Genomic DNA, 21,467 nt, shown 5'->3' on the forward strand with positions numbered 1-21,467 from the left:
TGGACAAAATTTCATTAACATAATACATTTTCACTTACACAGAGCATCTTGGATAAATTATATTTAAAAAGAACTGAATTCATTCATAATTTATATTAAAACTAATAAATATTATAAAATGGGGATTTTACTTTAAATAAATTTGCAACAAACTTTTAAAACTGAAATATAACAGTCTTGGGCATTTGCTTTTTGAATAAATCACACAGTAGGCTTACTTGCAATATACAGATAGTCCTCGACTTACAACAGTTCACTTGGTGACCGTTCAAAGTTACAACACTGAAAACAGTGACTTATGACCGTTTTTCACACTTAACAACCGTGTGACTAACTTAACAACCACAATGATTCACTTAACAACTGTGTCAAGAAAAGTCATAAAATCGTACAAAACTCACTTAACAAATCTCGCTTAGCAACATAATTTTTGGGCTCAATTGTGGTCGTAAGTCGAGGACTACCTGTACCCCCAAATTAGATTAGTCATCTATACTACATGACTAATTTGTTATATTTTATGACGTCCTTATATTGCGGCAAACTGTTACTTAAAATCATGCATTCATGAAATCTTCATGGCTAAAGTGAGAGACTCTTGCACAGGTTTTATTTTTGGGAAAATAAATAGGTAAGACTGAACAGATGGACTGTCAAGGAACATACACACTGCACTGGTATCTATAATTCTGATTTTGATTTCGCAAACCTTCATTGGCTTATATCTCTTTTAACCATATGTTTTCAGCAGTTAATTACTCCTAAGAACCTGGCCATGGTACCTGGACTTTGATGGGAGAGCATCCACAAATACTAGGCCTACAACCTAGACTTGAATGTTGAAAACGCCCAAATCCAAAAATCATCCCAGAAGATGGCAATGGCAATCCACTTCAGTAGTGCTGCAAGAAAGCCGCATAGTGTCAAAGCCGTCACTAGACATTGAGTGTGACTCCAAGGATCCTCTGTTTTTTATCCTACGCAAAGGGATTGATATACTAGCTGTAACTGAATGGTCTTCCAGGTTTTGGTTTATAATCCAGATCTGCCTCTTGGATTACCTTGGAAGGAAGGTTGTCATGTTCCTTGGCTGCCTAGACCCTGTCAACAGTGCTGTTTGTTTTCAAACGTTTGGCAGAACTAGAGTATGTGAAGATTGCGTAGTGACAACTAATTGATTTTCCCTATTCCTTCATTTCTCAAATCAGATGATTCCTGTCAAGAGTCTAATAGATACTGCTGGACTTACAGCCTGAATGAAGAAGCAAATACTGCATGCTGATTTTTCTTAGGAAGACAATGAAGGTTGAACATCTTTATATATATCTGTCCATGATACACCTGCATCTTATCAACCTTTTCAACAACATAACATATCTGAAAAATTCTGAATACAAAAAGCATATATATTTTTATACATAATGAAAGTCATACAACTTCCCAGTTGGAACTATTTTAAAGAGACAAGGACAAACTATGAAACATACAAACATGACCATCAGACCTGATGAGAGCCATGTCACATACAGATTGGTTCATATTTGCCATCCATATCAACAGTCAAGGCCCTGTGGATTCCTTTTTCTACCTTGGTTTGCTGATATAAAGGCAACATTTAAAGTGAAAATTGGCTTGAAGGGCTATCTTTACCAGGATTTATTCTTGTTTTGGCTAGACTTTGATATGCTCAGAATTGCATTACAATATGCTGTTGTGGCAAGGATTCACTGACACACAGTCATTTGATTGCTGTTCATAGGTTCCATGACTTTCCAGGAAAAACTTTGGTATATCAAAATCTGTAATGTATTTGTTTTCTCTGTTCACCACTTTGGCTTGCTGGTTTTCTGTAACATTCATTTCTATCTTGGTCTCCTTGAATTGTTCTACTGCTTTTTTTAAGATTGGAAAGATTATAAATTGCTCCTCCATTATCCTTCCAAAACAATTTTAATTCAATTCAATTGAATTGAATTAAAATATTTAGCTATTTGAAGAGGAAAAATAAAGCTAGGCTTCGTTGGAAGTCCATACTATTCACTTTTTCATTTTCATATTTGGATGTCCAGCAACTAGTGATGGGCACAGGAGAACCTTCCTTTGAAGCAAACTGAAATGCTTCTTAATTCTGCTAACCCTTTTCACTTCCTCATTTTTAATCTTATCTGAATTTAAAAAAAAAAACCTAAAAAGAAACAAGAATAAAATGCCACTTATCTGACTGTTATCATAATTTAACATTATCACTAGTGGATCACTAGCACCTTCAAGATATTTCCATGCAATTTACTAGCAATGCATAAAAGTAATAACTTGACATTGTTGCTTATCTGCTACATTAATTTCCTGTACTGCCTCTGAACAATTGCACCAACTATTTTACTATTCATTTATTAATCTATTCTCAGTAGATGGAATAATCTCTTTTAAAAGACATAATTTGGTAATCGTAGATTGTGTGGCACCACATTTATTTTTTTCTGTTCTGAATTTGCTCCTGATCAATTTTCATAAAATGACTAGCATTATGAGAGGACAAAATTGCACATGTCTGTACTGGCTCCATGATACTCATATCTTATAACCTCTATAATATGATACCTACTAAGAAAGAAAGAAAGGCCTGCATTTCACTGGAAGGATGCTCAAATAAACTCTTTGACCATTTCAATGTGAAAGAGAGCAAGATAAATGAATCAAATTTGCAAAAGGCAGAGAAGTTGTAAATATGAAAAAGAATAATATTTAGAAATGAGCAGCTCAGCCAAATTACTTAATATATAAGAGATTATGAGCTACAATAGCCCTATGGCCAGTGAAATGATGGAATCACATTAATTGTTTTAGAAAGATGTAATCTCCCTAAATGTAGTATGTTGGCTTTACTGAGCAGAGGTGACATAGAACCATAATTGAGAATACATATATTTAATGTGTTCCTTCAGCAACTAAGATTCCAGGTTTGTGGTGGGCTGCAATTTGCTAGTATTTGTGTGTGTGTGTGTGTATGTGCTCTTAACTCAGGATACTTTTTCTTCAAAGGTCCTTCAGTGTTTGGGGAAATTGTGCTGATGCTAATATTCTTCTTGTTCTCTGGAATCCCCCTCTGGAATGTACACTAGACACTTTGAATTACTAAACTAAATGCCCTTCCACAAATTGTTCATCTTTCATAGAAGAAGATATGAAAGATGGTAAAGTGATTTGCTCTCATTAGTGTTGAGACTAAGATTACAGTGATTTGAGTCTGACCATTCTATTCACTAGAGTAAATGAAATGAGGATGGAAGTGATGAATTGAGGCAAGAATGTCAAATGGAAAACAAAATACTCTTGCTGCTGCATTCACTTAGGAGAAAATGCAGGGTATTCAACATATCATCAAGGAAACTCAACAGGATTTTTGCTTGTAAAAAAGTTGGCAGATTCAAGTCAGAGCTTTGTTGCCACAGCCTTGCAAAAAGCACTCCACAGTATAGTGTTATTATTATTTGCAGATTGCAAAAACCCATATGTAGTTTATCGGGAATGGGGGCCTTTTTATTATTCCAATACTTGTAGTTTGGTTCATACATTTTATCCTATTTTAATAAATACGCTAATATAAAATTCTCAGAGAAGAGTCTACAGAATCTTATCTCCTTTTAAAAAATAAAACTGTGATAGCTCTAAGCTAACTATGCAAGTTACCTATCTATTTATATATATATATATATATAAAAATCCCTGCATTATTTTTGTGCAAAAAAGGAAAGAAAATTAAAAAAAGAAAACTTGTCAGAAATAGAATATGGTCCTCCCTGTTCTTAAGAACATTATTTCTCACATAGATATAAGCGAAACAGTTGCATATGCTTAAACATGCACCAGGTTGTTAAAGTATGAAATCTATCATGTAAATATTGGCTGCTTTATGAATGGAATGCCCCAGTGTAAAACATTGTCTTCTTCTATACCTCAACATGGCATGAGTGACAGGAAGACACACTCCCTCTATGGCTCATTGATGACCTGGGACTGTGACTGTTACAGTTTTCACCTCTCCTTTGATCCTTGTCCCTCCAGTTTTCTAGCAGCTGCAGCTTTCCTTGCTCTTCTTTCATGAAGACTTCCACCATGAGAACTTTCTCCTTGTGAATCTGCTGACTAATGTCCTTGGGAATGTCTGGAATAATCCAGTCAACAAAGTCACTCATAAACATAACCAAATTCTGAAAAATAAAAACAAAAGAGAAAAGGTTAACCAAGTCAAAATTATGGCCTGACTAATTTTTTTTTTAAAAAAATAACTATATCAATAGCTTATTAAGAATTCACATATATTTGTGATTCCTAAGAATGCGTCAGTACAATGCATAGACTGCTTAATTCCAGAGATCATGTGCAGCAGTCCTCGATTTATGACCATAACTGAACCAGAAATTTTGGTCATAAGTGGCGACAGTTATAAACTTGCTTATCACACAACCATGTCCAATTTTGCATCCTTCTTTTGCAGCAGTTATTAAGCAAATGTGGTTGTGAAATGAATGCAGTGGTCATAAGTGAATTCCATGGTTGTTAAATGAAGCCATTGTTTACTATGAGGTTTTGGGTTTTTTTGCTGGAAATTAGAAGTAAACACTGGTTCCTGGGAAAAATGTAAATCATAGTCACGTGAGCTTGTGATGCTGCAAATGGCCATAAATGTGTGTTTGTTTCTGAGCCCCTAAAATGTGATCACATAACCACGGGGAGCAGGGGGGGCACAGATATCAGAATACTGAATGGGTTGTAAGTGGCTTATGAATTAAGGCAAATATATGTGTTCCAGGATAATGCTGCAGGATCTATTCTGGATCCTGAATTATTCTGGATCGGTCACCAGGACCAGAGGTTTTTTCTTTCGAGTTTTTGGACTCGTGCTGGAGTTCATCTTCAGGGAACTGCTGAAGATGAGCTCCAGCACAAATCCAAAAACTCAAAAGACAAAACCTCTGATCCTGGTGACTGATCCAGATCAATGGTGAAATGCTATCAGTTCGGACGAACCGGTATTTCTGACGATCAGCTGTACCGCGCGATTTAAAATAGCTAGAAAGCAGGAAATCTTGTTTTCTAGTGAATCTAAATCACTTGGCACAGCTGTTCCACCCCTCACTGTTCTACTTATCTTCCCAAGCTTTCTTGTTCCACGCGAAGCACACAATTGGTGTGTACTGTGCATGCACGTATGCGCAGCATGTGTTTGGTGCACACTATGCTTGCGCGGGCAGCGGGCATTTGGCATGCACCATGCCTGCGCGGGCAGTGAACCAGTGGCAAACCACTGATCCAGGTTGGATCTTGTAAGATGCTTTTTCAGTGTCTGTCATAACTATTACTAAGTGAATGGTTTATTTCAAATATATTTCCTTTCCTTTTTCTTATTTCATGCCTGCTATTTTTACATCTTCTTCTATACTCCGTATAACTCTGTATAACAGTTTACCCTGAAATGGGACAGTGTAATGAATATATATATAAATGTACATGTGTTTCACAGTAGTTAAACTGATCCCAAGATTAGAACTAAATGATAATGAGCACTAACTATACACTGCTTCATGAAATTAATATATACTGTAATATATCTTCATAATGTTCATAGTTACCTATCTGAAGGGCCCTGACAAAGCAGCAGTGAATGGAATTCCCCGATGTCAACTTTAAAATTAATTGATGTAACTCTGCTTTTCTGTAAACAACTTTTTAATGTGAAATATTACTAAAGTTATTCTATAACTTGTGAAAATTACACCAGTCAACTATGTATTTTTATCTGAGAGCTGATATAAGTGTAGACAAAAAATACTTTTGTGTAAGAAGACTCAAAGATTAAAAAAAAAGTATCACAGAGGGTCTTCTTGAATGCAACTCTAAAAGTCTACTCGAAAATAAATCCCATAACATTCTCTATATCTAGGGATATTCATAACGTTCTCTATATCTAGGAATACACCCCTGAAATGCAATCCTTGAGAGGACATTCCAGCTATATTAGATGCACCCCAACAAGAGAGAAGGGGAAGGAGCTTTCTTTAAAATGGGAAACATCTGATTTTAAAATATCTTCCTCCAAAGCCAATTCTTATTTACCATCAGAAATTAGGTACCAGAGGAAACATCCTAAGAGGGGATTGCAAATTCTGCAGGATTCTGGAAATGATTCTCCAATAGCACAAATATAAATCAGGCAGGGAGCTAAGATAAACATTTCTCTTGCCTCCAAAACTAATAGGAGAAAATTTAAAAACAAGAAAAAGAAATCAAACTGAATTAAGTGATGACACAGGTGGGCAAGTCTAACCCCCAGATTGAATAAAAGTAAAATACTTCGAACTTGCGCAATTTGTTTCTGCTTATCTCACTTAGGCCAATGAATACTAACATTGTCTTCTGTGGTTTTAGTTGTTTTTCAACAGTTTTACTATAATTTTGTTTTATTTATCAGCAACATCACTTAGTAGGACAAGGCTAACAGGATTGGTTGAGCTGGCAGAAAAGGTATATAAAGTTAAGAGTGAAGACAGGCAACATTTCATAATATGATCCCTTTTGTAAAGAAAAAAAAAAGCACTGAAAGAGTTGAAACATAACTAAGCTTAAATTACACAAGGACACATGCCATTCAGAAAAGAGTGAACCCTGGGGATAATGGTGGCACTGCAGTGACGAACACCCTGTTGTAATCAGGAAGTGAGAAGTACTGGTTGTGGTAGTCATCGAACAGATACTATATTGATGGAAGAAAGATGGCCTGTTTTGAACAATAAGTGATGCCATAATGAGCATCCTCAGATTGCCTTTGTTATTACCCATGGTGCTCTCAACTGTGCTAGTGCTGGCTCCACCTTGTTGCCCAGCCACACAACCAGTGACAATGAGGACAAATGTAAACCTTCTGTTGGTCCAGACAAGAGGAAAAGCTACTTAATTTAGGTGACCCTTGTGACATATGGCTTCCAAAGCTGACAACAACAACTAACAGAGGTTGAGCACCAATGGTACCTTTGTTTTCTTTCCAGAGCTGTCAGCCTCTCAAGTAGACTAGACAAGAAGCACGGCAATGCTACTTTATCGTAAAGCTACATTCACAGAATCTTGCAACTCTGAAAGTATAAATTTCCCGCCATCTCTTTTTACCACCTGATAAATCAGGGTGGATCCTTTTTATATTTCTTCCTCTGCCCATTATTCAGGGGCAGGCTCTCTCCCTTTGATCATTCCCTAGGAAGCATCTCTTCCCTTCATCATTCAAGAGCATTCTTACATACTGTTACAAGAGACAACAAAAGGGAAGAGCTGTTTCTTCATATGGGCAGTCTTCACTGAGCTGATGGTATTCTGGTATACTCATTTGAGAGTCTCTGTGTGCAATGCAACAATTTCTGCCACAGTATAAATCACAGTACAAGTGCTGTGTTTTTGTAAAATGTACAGTATCATTTTTATTTTACTGTAAATGTTTTTTGTGTAAAAGTAACTGGAATTTGAAAAAGTTGTTGATACCTACTAGATAAATAGTATTGGTAGTATAAATAGTAATGGTATTTTTCAAATAATGTTAGATATCATACTCTCCTAAAACCACAATGTATTCATTTTATTATGGTTTAATTTCTAGAAAAAAATACAAATTTTGATTGTACTTTACCTGAAACACTATTACGAATGCTAATCTTGCTGCAAGCACAGCCCAAAAATCTTTTGCAATGTCATATTTATTTTCAGACCATGGAGGTTCTCTATAATCTTTGTATCTGAAAAACATTAGAATTGAGAATCAGAAGGTTCTGAGAATAATTTATTAGTTCATATCAAATTCTATCTATCTATCTATCTATCTATCTATCTATCTATCTATCTATCTATCTATCTATCTATCTATCATCTATTGTATTCTATCTATTGTATTCTATCTATCTATCTATCTATCTATCTATCTATCTATCTATCTATCATCTATTGTATTCTATCTATTGTATTCTATCTATCTATCTATCTATCTATCTATCTATCTATCTATCTATCTATCTATCTATCTATCTATCTACAGTCAGGTCCAGAAATATTGGGACATCGACACAATTCTAACATCTTTGGCTCTATACACCACCACAATGGAGTTGGAATGAAACAAACAAAATGTGCTTTAACTGCAGACTGTCAGCTTTAATTTGAGGGTATGTACATCCAACTCAGGTGAACGGTGTAGGACTTACAGCAGTTTGCATATGTGCCTCCCACTTGTTAAGGGACCAAAGGTAATGGGACAATTGGCTTCTCAGCCGTTCCATGGCCAGGTGTGTGATATTCCCTATTTACCCCAATTACAATGTGCAGATAAAAGGCCCAGAGTTCATTTCAAGTGTGCTATTTGCATTTGGAATCTGTTGCTGTCAACTCTCAAGATGAGATCCAAACAGCTGTCACTATCAGTGAAGCAAGCCCTCATTAGGCTGAAGAAACAAAACAAACCCATCAGAGAGATAGCAAGAACATTAGGCGTGGCCAAAACAACTGTTTGGAATATTCTCAAAAAGAAGGAACGCACTGGTGAGCTCAGCAACACCAAAAGACCTGGGAGACCACGGAAAACAACTGTGGTGGATGACCGAAGAATTCTTTCCCTGGTGAAGAAAACACCCTTCACAACAGTTGGCCAGATCAAGAACACTCTCCAGGAGGTAGGTGTATGTGTGTCAAAGTCAAGAATCAAGAGAAGACTTCACCAGAGTGAATACAGAGGGTTCACCACAAGATGTAAACCATTGGTGAGCCTCAAAAACAGGAAGGCCAGATTAGTTTGCCAAACAACATCTAACAAAGCCTTCACAGTTCTGGAACACGATCCTATAGACAGATGAGACCAAGATCAACTTGTACCAGAGTGATGGGAAGAGAAGAGGATGGAGAAGGAAAGGAACTGCTCATGATCCTAAGCATACCACCTCATCAGTGAAGCATGGTGGTGGTAGTGTCATGGCGTGGGCATGTATGGCTACCAATGGAACTGGTTCTCTTGTATTTATTGATGATGTGACTGCTGACAAAAGCAGCAGGATGAATTCTGAAGTGTTTCGGGCAATATTATCTGCTCACATTCAGCCAAATGCTGCAGAACTCATTGGATGGCGCTTCACAGTGCAGATGGACACTGACCCAAAGCATACTGCAAAAGCAACCAAAGAGTTTTTGAAGGGACAGAAGTGAAATGTTATGCAATGGCCAAGTCAATCACCTGACCTGAATCCCATTGAGCATGCATTTCACTTGCTGAAGACAAAACTGAAGGGAAAATGCCCCAAGAACAAGCAGAAACTGAAGACAGTTGCAGTAGAGGCCTGGAGAGTATTACCAGGGATGAAACCCAGCGTTTGGTGATATCTATGCATTCCAGACTTCAGGCTGTGATTGACTGCAAAGGATTTGCAACCAAGTATTAAGAAGGGAAAGTTTGATTTATGATTATCATTCTGTCCCATTACCTTTGGTCCCTTAACAAGTGGGAGGCACATATGCAAACTGCTGTAAGTCCTACACCGTTTACCAGAGTTGGATATACATATCCTCAAATTAAAGCTGACAGTCTGCAGTTAAAGCACATTGTGTTTGTTTCATTCCAACTCCATTGTGGTGGTGTATAGAGCCAAAGATGTTAGAATTGTGTCGATGTCCCAATATTTCTAAATCTGACTGTATCTATCTATCATCTATCTAGCTAGCTATCTATCTTCGTCATCATCTATCATCTCCTAACTAAAGTCAGTGTGTCAGTCACTACATTGAGTTTACTACTGACATATTGAAAATATTGTTATGCTCATTTCTTTTGCTTTATCAGAATAACATGTTAGTGAATTGCTGTATTTCCATGTACTTTGTTGAAGAGATAGGATGCTCTATGTATTTTGCATAACATATTTGAGAAAAATGTGAAATTATATTAAGCAAGCAAGCTAGTCTCAGAGTCTAGAAAAGGAAACATTGACTGAAAATATTCTCCAGAAAAAGGATTAGCTTGCTATACTGCAGACAAGTATGCAACCATTTATTAATACCTGAATGGAAGGACATGGAAAGAAAAATACCGTGAATATTATATGTAAGGATATTATAGTGCAGTGAGACAAGCCCTGGGCAGCCTGCCTAGGGCAGGGACAGCAAACTTATGGTCTTTCACCTCTCAACAGTCTTAGTAGAATGACCAATGACATAGATACTGGGGGTTGTAGTTCAGAGGCATCCTAAAAGGCTTTCAATTCCCCTCCCAAGTCCAAATGGCTAAGTAAGCAGGAAGGAGAATGAAGCAGAAAAAGTGTCTTAATACAAACTCTAAGTAGTATCATTTAATTTAAAAAAAATAGGGAAGATATATGAAAAGAGGTTACATTGGAATTTGGGATGCAAAGTGCAGGAATTCTGAGTATCAAGAAAGCAATTTTGTGGCTATCAAAATTAGATTCATACAAGATATGGAGGAAATATATTAGAGCAATTCAGACATTTATTCTATCATATATGAAACTGAGCAAGCTTATGTGGTAATAATTAATGAATTAGTGAGATTTTATCTTTGTTTTATTTAGAGATCCAGCCACAATTCAATGGACTGAAGACAAATTAGGGTTTACAAAGTTTTGGCGTATAAAGGACTCCATTTAGGCACTTTTTGAATAGTGGAGTGTGACATTTATAATATTTGAAAGATTCAGATTACGTAATAGGGCTGGATATATTATTTGAACAGGGTTCTTCTCAATATGCACATGAATGATTACAGCAGCTATGTATTTTTTAGCTAATGAAACTTGTCTCTGGTACTATTTCCATATGTATGAAACAGTTTTTTGAGGAATTAGTATAGCCATAATGGAAATTAGAAGCAGAAGGGAATAAAGAGCAGCAACAACTTTCCATTAAAAAAAAAATCTATTGTAGATTTCTGTGTCAAAAGAATATTAGATTAAGGAGCATATGGCTACTAGGTTTTTAAAGATACATATCTGCTAATATGCTTGATTCATTCATGAGGTGATTTAGGATAGCTTTATTTTATTATGTGTCTGTGTGTGTGTGAGAGAGACATATGTTGTCAGACAGTAGATCCAAACTAATCATAATGGATCAGAGAAATACCAGGGGTCTCCAAACTTAGCAACTTTTAAGATTTGTGGATTTCAACTTCCAGAAATTTTCAGCCAATCATGCTGGCTGAGGAATTCTGGGAGTTGAAGTCCTCAAGTCTTAAAGTCGCCAAGTTTGGAGACCCCTGGTCTAGACAGTAACTCATAAAACTGTCAAGGGAAATAATCTGTCTTTTCAAAAATGGGGTTCTACTGGCTGAATTTTTGTGCCTTTGACATTACGTAATTGGACTGGGGGAATGGTGCTGGCATAGAAGCAAAGGTGGGAAGGCAGCCTTATCTACAGAAAGATGGCACTTTTCAATATATACAGCCTAGAATAAACACACCGAAAATTAAAAGAGACTTGATGAAATGCACGACAAATAAATTTCCTAGGTGTGGTCTAGGGAAAGCTGTTTCAAAAAAATGTCATTATATACCTGCATATTTGCACTGGATAGCCAAGCTCCATATCATCTTTTGGAGCAGTTCCTCTTTGAAAATCGCTGACATTAAAATAGGATAGTGTATGGTTCACGAAGCCATGCATGGTGCCACTCTCACTGTACATATACAGGTACACGAGGCGTGGAATGAAGTCAGATGTGAATGAGATCACAAATGCCTAAGCCACAAAAGTAAAGAATGAGCGCAGATATTCAGGCCACATTTCATTACATAACCAGACTCAATTGTCTCCTCCCCCAGCAGGGACTGCCATGAATCAGTCTGGTTCAAACCGTATCATCGCATCAGCAGGCTAATGGTTTTCTTTGCACCATGGTGGTTTGAGATTCAAACTCTAAAAGTGCAGCAAATTGAGTAGCTGAAATTGACTGGGAAAGCTAACATCAGGTGGAAAAATGGCTATAGGCATTTCAACACTGACATCCTTTTAATTGCAAAATTCTTTCAGATAACAGGCCCAAGTTTGCCATATTGCCATTCCCAATATTTTTGGTACACACATGCCTCCCCCCCCACCCACTATCAATAAACAAATACTATCTGGGGCACTAATGTTGCTTTCGTTATTCTGCATGCTGGGGGAATTTTGAATCACTTTGCGTTCATTGTTTTGAAATTGTGCGCTTTTTGTGCAAATGCTCCATTTAGAGGTTTTATCAAATGCACAAAAACTTGACAAATAGTGGACAAAGAGTTTTATTTTGATCCAGCAATTTAATATTTTTTATCTTTCACAATTAAGATAAATCTTACATGAAATGTTTAGCTGTTGTTTGCAGGGCAGATACCTTACTTATTACTCAGAAGAGAGTAGAAAGCTTAGTATTTAGAATTACAGTCGATCTTTTCCATATGGATCCATAGAATTGCACAATTTTCTTTAGCTTTAGTGTATACCACTTTTTCTTAACCTGTGGGCCTGCCTGCCAGGCTGCAGGTTTTCCCAGTGATGCTTAAGGCAATTTGGGACTCTTTATTGGGGACCTGGTATAATTTCATTTTCTCCTTTTTTTAGCTGAAAATTGTGTTGCCAAAATTTGGCCATTTGGCTTTTCTGTCATTTTCTGTGGGGTGATCTCAGAGCTACAGATTAGATGCCTGCTAGTTGCCCCCTTTTGTTTTAGGAAAAGTCTTTATGACATCAACATCTAAAAACCAATTCCAACTTTCCCTTTTGACCTAATAGAAAAAGGACAAAGAATGCCATGCTTAACAAGCCTGGGAGCAAAAGAAGAGAAGAATTAATGTTGGCATTCAGAAGTGAGAAAGCTACAGTCTGGAAACACAATGGACAGACAGTGAAGGATCGGTAGGTTTTGAGGCCATACTGCCACGGAGCTGCTCTAGACCATACAGGAAATAGGAAATGAAGTCAAGGGATAAAGGAAAAGGAGGTAATGGATAGAAAAGATGGGCCTCTTGACAAAAGAGGAAGCTGGAGCCATCTGGGAGGAAAATATAAAAGACGGAGGCAGAGCCATCTGGGAAATGGAGCTGAGGTTAGTCCAAATGTCAGCCCATCTTTATGGCTGCTTTTCTAGGTATATTCACACTTTCCTACTTTAGTAGGGAAGTAAACCTTTAAAATAATTGAACAGAAATGAGAATTTTGTCTTCATATATTATTTACAGAAAAAAAAATACTTACATTTATGATCACAGCCAATTTTCCTACCCCTCTGAGGATATTATACCATATCCCTGGGAAAAGACAAGCAAGCTATTCAAGAGTATTATCGCAAACTCTGATCATAGAATCACAGATTTGGAAAGGACTATCAAGGTCATCTAGACCAGGGGTTTTCAGACTCTGTTCCAGAGAACCCCTAAGGTTGGGGTTCTGTGAGAGAGTAGAGGCAAAAGTAAAATTATACTCAAATGCAGCCAGTGTTCTATTCTTATAATTTTGTCCTTTGATCAGAGATTCCAGGATCTTTTTTCCACAGCCTGAAAAAGTCTGAAAACTCTTGATTTAGTTCAATCCACTGTTAAGTGCAGGTTCTACTACTAAAGCATCTCTGACAGATGAATGTCCAGTTTCTGTTTCAAAACATTAACAAATGTTTTGCCTAACAACAGAAATGTTGGGCTCAATTGTGGTCGTAAATTGAGGACTACCTGTAATTGCTTCCTAGGATCTGGGCTGTTAATGCATAGATCACTAATATATCATATATAATACATAATTTAGATATTATAAATAAATAATAGCAATGGTATTAACTTTTTTTCATTCTTTCTTTAGTTCAAAGTTCAAAGCGAAATATATATTTCTTTTAATATCTACTCAGTTTGTAAATTCACTTATTTCTAGATTATATTCCCTCATTTCTACATTCCATTCTATGGGGTAACATGGAACTTCTTGTCATTTTTTCCCCCCATCTCTTTTCTGCATTCCAGTTTTGCCTTTTGAGAATCTTTTACTGTTTGAACAGGTTAGTGGATGCATCGAAGGATGATTCAGTTCTACTGGTAAATGATGAATTTGATACAAGCTATGTTTGTGCTTTTCATTTACGGTAAGTCTTTAGCCTATTGAAGGGGCTGGGTGTAGAACCAAGGAACAAGATTCTTTGGTAGTTACAGTGAAGTTTAGAATGCTTTTCCTAAGGATGTCAAATGGCCCCTTCTTTCTATGCCTGCTGGCATATGAAGTGAAACCCTTAAGGAGAAACAAAGTTTTGTTCAATTTTTCATGCTATTTACACTGGTATTTCAAATATCTATAACTACTTGTATTCCTTTAGTAAAAAAATAAAAGCAGGATAGAAATCAAGAGAAGAATAAAATAGCTTTCCTAGCTATTGAGGTCAGACTGCCACAAATAAAGAACACTAGCTGGTATTCAGTGGTTATCTTTCACAAACCAGGGGACTCAATTTTCTGTTTTCTAATCAATGTTTATAAATTATATATAGATATTGTATAAATAATTACTAACTTACCTATATCTTTAGCTCTCACTGCAACTGGCCTCCTAAGCTCAGTGACAAATTTCTTTGCATCCAGACGTATCTCGATGATATTGTTTAGCAATGCAAACAAGGGAGCCAATGGGAAGGATGCAACGAACAGGGTTACAAAACCAAACTGGATTACTGAAAATTTAAAAAGAAACTACTGTCAATTACCAATTTTACTCTTGTAGAATTTGCTTTCCAAAACACAACCTCGCTGCAAATCAGTGAATGCATACTATGCACAAATTATATGTATTTTCTTAAGTGTTTGATATGTTATACTATTTGCTACTGGATATTTTATATAAATGTACGTATTGTGTGGGAGCATTTCTGGACAACATTTCTTTTATTTAACTGCATGCTGCTTTCACTTTTTACAATTCTCCCACCCAAAGGTCCACTAAACTATGAATCTACATATATTCCTAACACAAGAGAAAAGAATGTATTTCATGTAGTTGATGTAAGTCCATTAAAGGGTGAAACCTAGTACATTTTTTTTACTTTTAATGAGCTACAAGATTCTTTGTTGTCTTTGCTTTAATAAATTAACTTGATTTATTTATATATTTATTTACTTTGTTTAATTCACATACGTGACTCTGGGCAGCCCATATATTTAAAGTAGCAAAAATAAAGATTATCAAAACAATGAAACCATTAAAAACAATTAGAGCAATTAAAAGCCATAAACAGAAAACATGGGAGATTCAATCAAAATCTTCTATCATCTATCTCCAGTCTACAACACAGTACTTTCAACAGTTCCAAGAAGGCTCGACACCCATTTGCACCACTCAGATGACCCTGATGACACAGGCAAACCTCCAGGTGGCCTCAATGACTCTCTAAAAGAATGCAAGTGACCAACTGTCTGTAAGGAGTATAAATCCTTTCCTTCCCACTATCCAGTCAGAGCTGAAGAAGCTTCTTGGATGAGAAGTGAAACATCTTCAAAGAAAAACCAAACAGTCCAGTTGCCTCTTGAAAAAGCACCTTTGGGATATCCCCATGTAGGCCTTTAGAGGTCATAACCAGCGCTTTTAATTGAACTCAGAAGCAAACTGGCAGCCAATGCAGCTCTTAGAGCACAGGTGTAACATGCACTAATCCAGTGGCATAAATAATTGCCCAGGGTGCTGCATTTTGCAGTGCTTGAAACTTCTGAATGCTTTTCAAAGGCTGCTTGTAGAACACTACTATAATCCACTCGGGAATGGATTAAGTATATGAGGGCTGAACTTTCTTATCAAAGTTACTCCTCTGGAAATTATATGTATTAAACTTCAAATAATAGAAACTTCTTAAAGGGATAATATATCTTTTGTTATTGAATCATAACTGCATGAAAAAAGAATTTGAAAAAAGAAAGAACTGGAAAACTGGAAAATATAATAACAGTCAGGCTGGATAAATAAATCCATTTTGAATGTAAATTCTGAGCTGAAGAAATTTCTTGGATGAGAAGCGAAACGTCTTCAAAGAAAAACCAGAAAGTCTAGTTGCCTCTTGAAAAAGCATGTTTGGAACATCCATTTTGAATGGATAATAAATCATTGAATGGATAAAACTCTGGTTCACTGCAAAACAAGTAATCACTAGGAAACCCCACTTTAAATGGTTTAAGTCTTACTCATTTCCATGTATTCTGGAGTAAGTCCTGCAAAAGGTTCCAGATTATAGTCTACTTCATAACGCTGTTTTTTCTTCAAATGCTCTTCATAATCCACAGGACTTTGTCGTTTCAGCTTCAAGTACCTTATAAATTTTTTCATTTTCCTAACAAGAAAGGGGAAAAGTAAAATTGCTTTAGATGTCTTATATGTTTTATAAAAACATTTAGAGATTTGGTTTTCCATTTTCAATATTTTATGACGTTCTTTGGGAAATAAAGCAAATTCCCAAATTATTTGTAGCTGAATGACAGTCTTCTAGTTTGAATTCTCTAGTATCTGAAATGGTGTCCAAAGAATCCTGTGAAAATGCCCAAAAGTTTCATATGCACCCCATTACTGTTTTTATGTCATCTCCGCTATAAAGGTTTTCCTGAAGTTCTTTTCTGTTTAAAGCAAATTATGTTAGTTCACAGGGCCAGTAGGCTTTCTAGTTTTATTGGGAAAATAAGAGATTCAAATGTCTGAAAGATTCTGGCAAAATAAATGAAAAAAATTCTTTACTATCTCCTAAAGGGACATGAAGATTTAATTACTGGTCTATTATAATCTCTACCAGCCTCTACAATCCTGATCAAATTGTTAAAAAATGTGGCCACTGAAAAACTATGAAGACTTTTATTCTATGTACTATTATATTAATACTATATACTATATTAATTTGAGTATTTTGTACTATTCTATTTATCTACCAAGTTGGCCCCACTGTAGACTCATAATTCTTATTTATTAAGTGACATATACAATACTTTGGGAAAACACTGTTGAAATGCAGACTACAAGGTTTACTGATAAGGAAAAGAATCCTGAATTTAAATTATTGCAAATAAATAATTTATAAATAAATTGTTTGCAGAGAAAAAATAGTCCTTCAGATAAAAACAAAATGTATTGAACTAACAAAACAAATAATAAAGTAACAAAACAAATGCACACTATTTTAAACTTTGGTGTATCCTCAGTCTAACATTTTCTTGCACGGCATGGATATCAAACAAGAAAAAATATATTTAATTTATCAAGAGATGATATGCAATCATTTTGAGAAGATAGCTAATATTTTCTTATTCCTTACTACTTACGGGATGCCAATTTCAAAAAGATTATTCTGAATCAGCTGTTTGCCCAACATTATAATGCTAAGTTGTATACACAATTCCATCAGGCAACCACCAGGAGCACACTAAAAGAAAGGGAAAAACAAAATAAAAAGACTGGGGACATCCGTATACCCCAACAGAATGTTCATAGATGTTTTCTAGACACATGAATAAAATAAGCTACAGTTACCTCTTCCATTCGAAAAGAATGAAAAATGTAGACATAATCTCCTGGGCGTCCAACAAATCTAGATAATTTGGAAACAATGGTTAGAATTTGTGTTACAGACACAAACTTTCAGACACTTCATGCTATATTTTACATCATTCTACACAGATACACATTGTACAATGGATGATTAATTTAGTTTCAGAGAAAAAAAATACAGAAAAGCAAATCTAGCTACCAGGAATATATTCAACTTTCATCAACACAAACGTTATCAGGAACATTTTCAAAGAAGTAATTTGCCTTTGAGCTGTGTTTATTAGTGTTAAACATCATTAAAGGAAAGAAGATATGATGAGGAAAATCCAATTAATTAATTTATTGGATTAAATATTTCTGAATAGAGTTTTAAAAAGCCTGAATTTGCTATTTCCACTATCTGATTGTAGTTCTGGACACTGCTTTAGTACTGCTTTTGACCTAAGAGCCCTCAGAAGAGAAGCAATGCAAGGGAATGTATCAATAAGACGGTTTCTCCCAACCTTTTCTTTGCTTGTGGAAACTTCCCTTTGTGGTATTTTCAATAATATTCCTCAATTTGATGATTCTAAACAGTAAAGCTGCTGACTGCCATTTACTTTTGTAAATGCTTCTATCTTTAACAACTTAAAACAGCATGAACATCTGAATAAACACTCAAATTTTAACCAATGAAAGTGTATTTTGCCTTAGTATTTAGCAATATCCCTTCTTAATGTACACCGATATGCCAACATGCTTCTGTTGGGCATAGAAAAAGTGCTCCTAACAGAAACATAACCAACATTACACATTGGGAAATTACCATGCTACCTTAATTAATTCAGTTAAACTTTATGATTTTAATATTTGGAGGTAGGTGTAGTCTGGGAAACTCAAGTGACAATCCTTCTAAAGAGCTGTCCCTGTTTGAATAAGAGCTCTGGAACAGCATAAAATACTAATGAAGCAATTAATTAATCTATGCAACTTACCGGCCTTTGAAGAAAGCAACGTAGAAAATGGGAGTGTAAGCATTAACGAATTTCAGAAGGAAGGCCTTGAAGATAAGTCGTTCTTCAAAACTTTTGTCTGTTTTTGGAACCTCTGAGGTAAATGAGATTAATGCAAATGTGACTGGAAAATCAATCTAAAGTACTAAGTATTATACAGATAGTCCTTGACATAGGACCACATTTTATGCAAACGGATGAAATGCCAAAATTCCTGCAGTTGTTAAGTTAGTAACACAATTGTTAATTGAATCTGGCCTCCCCATTGACTCTGTCTGTCAGAAGGTTGCAGGAGGTAGGTGATCACATGACCCTGGGATATTGCAACTGTCATGATTACATGTTAGTTGCTCAGCATCTGAATTTTGATCATGTGATCACGGGGATGCTGCAATGATCATAAGTGTAAAAAATGGTCATAAGCCACTTTTTCAGTGCCATTGTAACTTCAAACAGTCGCTAAACAAATAGTTGCAAGTCAATGAGTACTGCACAGGCTGATATTTATGGCAGTTAATATAGAGTCTTGTCTTCATAGAAAAAGGTGGAACTAGAAACTGATTACACTTGGCAATTACCGTATTTTTTGGAGTATAAAATGCACTTTCCCCCCCTAAAAAAGGGTGGAAATGTTGGTGCGTCTTATACACCAAATACAGCAATTTTTGGCCTTCTGAAGCCCTGCCCTGCTTGTCCCATTTTTGCAAAAAATGGGCCAGCTTTTCACAAAAACAGGATGCGCAGAGGGTTTGGGAGGCCTGCAGAGTGCTCCTGGGGCTGGGGAGGGCAAAAACGCCCTCCCAAAAAGGCCTCCCAAACCCTCTGCGTGCCTCCTTTTTCACGAAAAAGGGGGTGTGTTTTTGCAAAAATGGGGGCGTTTTTGCTCTCCCCCAGCCCCCAGGAACACTCTGCAGGCCTTCCAAACTCTCTACGTGCCCTGTTTTTTGCAAAAATGGGGGAAAAAAAGGGCCCATTTTTGCAAAAAACAGGGCGCGCAGAGGGTTTGGGAGGCCTGCAGAGGGCTCCTGGGGGCTGGGGAGGGCAAACACCTTTTTTTTCTTACTTACCTTTTCGAAATTTTGGTGCATCTTATACACCGATGTGTCTTAAAGTCCGAAAAATATGGTACCTAGAATAATGTGATCAGAGCCGATACACTACAGTCGTCCCTACAATGTGGTATGTATAATGTCAATCTGGCTTGATTATTTTCCCTTTCAATAAAAAAATGCATATTGAAAGAAAGTCTGGACCCCTCCATTTTTTACTTCTTGATTTATATTCTTAAAGTAAGCAGTGACTGGAAATGAAGATAAATCATGTTATTTGGTTTTTTTTAAAAAAAAATTGGTTCACCAAGGTGACAAGACTCTAAATGAATTTAAATAATTTCCACACTTAAAATTAAACCGAATATTAGTTACTGAAAGATGTGACTGCCTTAATGCCAAGAATCCTTTTATGTTATTATCTCATGATTTGTTCCTATGTAATTTTGCTTGCAAAGTCAAAGCTGAATCATTAGACAGGTCATTTAATAAAATCATAATTCTAAGTCAAATAATGGGAGAATATGTACCTACCGATCTGAGTCAGCCATCTAGCTATGCAGCCATATACTTCATCCAAGATTATTATCACCACCAGATTAATAATTACTGCAGTGGCTGTGACCGTCACTCTAACATTTGACCTGCCTCCTGGAGAGGAGCTGATTGCTAAAGCTGCTGCAGTGGAGATTCGGTATATAATAACCCCAAAAACAATAGCAAATGTCAGTCCGATCTGAAAAGGACATAATCAGTTATCAAAAGATTAGGTTCACAATATTATTATGGCCTGACGTAGTTCATATGGAAATGTTTCAATTACTGGTGCCAATTATAATATTATAAAAGCTGCATGCTCCCATATGGTTTACAGGGAAATGGTTACAATCCACATGGATAAACTAAACATTTCTATAGTACTATACTACTAAATAAAAATGTCAGCTCTGAAGTTAAACACAATATAGTTAGAATAATAAAGAAAATGCCATAAAATAATGATTCTGCTTATGAATTCTGCTTTTCAGAATTCAGAATGCTCTTCGTTCATTATTATCTATTTAGTAAAAACCCTGCAATTATATTCATAGACTTATAAAGTTGTAAGAAAACTTGGAGGCTTCCTAGTTTAATTTTCTATCTAAGGCAGGAATCTTCCCTTTCAGACCACCCCAGCCAAGTGGTTGCCAATCTTTATTTGAGAAGATTCAGTGATAGAGCACCCATGATTATGCTTCCATCTATTGGTTCTTAGAACCACACCATCTTCCTGTGACAGTCCTTCTGTTTTGGACTGGAAGTATTGGAAAGCTATCAAGTGCCCTTTAGCCTTCTGTTCTTTAGACTAAATCATATCTAGATGTTCATATGGTTAGGCTGCAGATCGTCACCAAATTTGTTTGCTCTTCACTACACTTTTCCCAGTTCCTCAGTATCCTTCTTGCATTGTGATGATCAAAACTGAATGAAGTATTATATGTGTGGTATACCAATGAAGTATAAAGTGGAACTGTCACTTCTTGTAATCTTCACATTATACTTTTGTTGATGCATCCAATATTACATTAGCTTTCTTGGTAGCTGCAGCATGCTGCTGACTGATGTTCAATCTGTGGTATACCAAGACACATAGCTCTTTCTCCCAAGTATTATTGTTGAGCCTATCTTGTACATGTACATCTTTTTTTCCCTATCTAAACGCAGAATCCTATGTTTCTTGACATGGAACTATATTTGTTGGAAAAAGTCCAATGTTTAAGTCTTGAGCCTATCTTTTCAGCCTGTCTTCTGAGGGGTTAGCAATCCTCCCAGACTTGTGTCATCTGCAAATTTGCTGAGCATCTCTTCTTTCCCTTTATTG

General features: G+C 36.2%; 1 protein-coding gene across 1 annotated transcript in view; it reads right to left on the reverse strand.

Moving 5' to 3' along the window:
* Nucleotides 1-2,469: 2,469 nt before the first annotated feature.
* ANO1 (anoctamin 1) overlaps nt 2,470-21,467 on the reverse strand; it is a 126,292-nt gene continuing 107,294 nt past the window's right edge. The window contains exons 18-27 of the mRNA XM_087877521.1: nt 20,141-20,342; nt 18,540-18,651; nt 17,548-17,605; nt 17,340-17,440; nt 16,218-16,363; nt 14,567-14,719; nt 13,267-13,319; nt 11,591-11,775; nt 7,676-7,781; nt 2,470-4,211 (exon numbers count right to left, since the gene is read on the reverse strand). Coding sequence (XP_087733647.1) covers nt 3,951-4,211; nt 7,676-7,781; nt 11,591-11,775; nt 13,267-13,319; nt 14,567-14,719; nt 16,218-16,363; nt 17,340-17,440; nt 17,548-17,605; nt 18,540-18,651; nt 20,141-20,342 — 1,377 coding nt within the window. The 3' untranslated portion in view covers nt 2,470-3,950. The remainder of the gene's footprint in view (nt 4,212-7,675; nt 7,782-11,590; nt 11,776-13,266; nt 13,320-14,566; nt 14,720-16,217; nt 16,364-17,339; nt 17,441-17,547; nt 17,606-18,539; nt 18,652-20,140; nt 20,343-21,467) is intronic.

Source organism: Pantherophis guttatus, chromosome 1 (assembly GCF_059756535.1).
Source record: "Pantherophis guttatus breed Tessera chromosome 1, ASM5975653v1, whole genome shotgun sequence".
NCBI lineage: Eukaryota > Metazoa > Chordata > Lepidosauria > Squamata > Colubridae > Pantherophis > Pantherophis guttatus.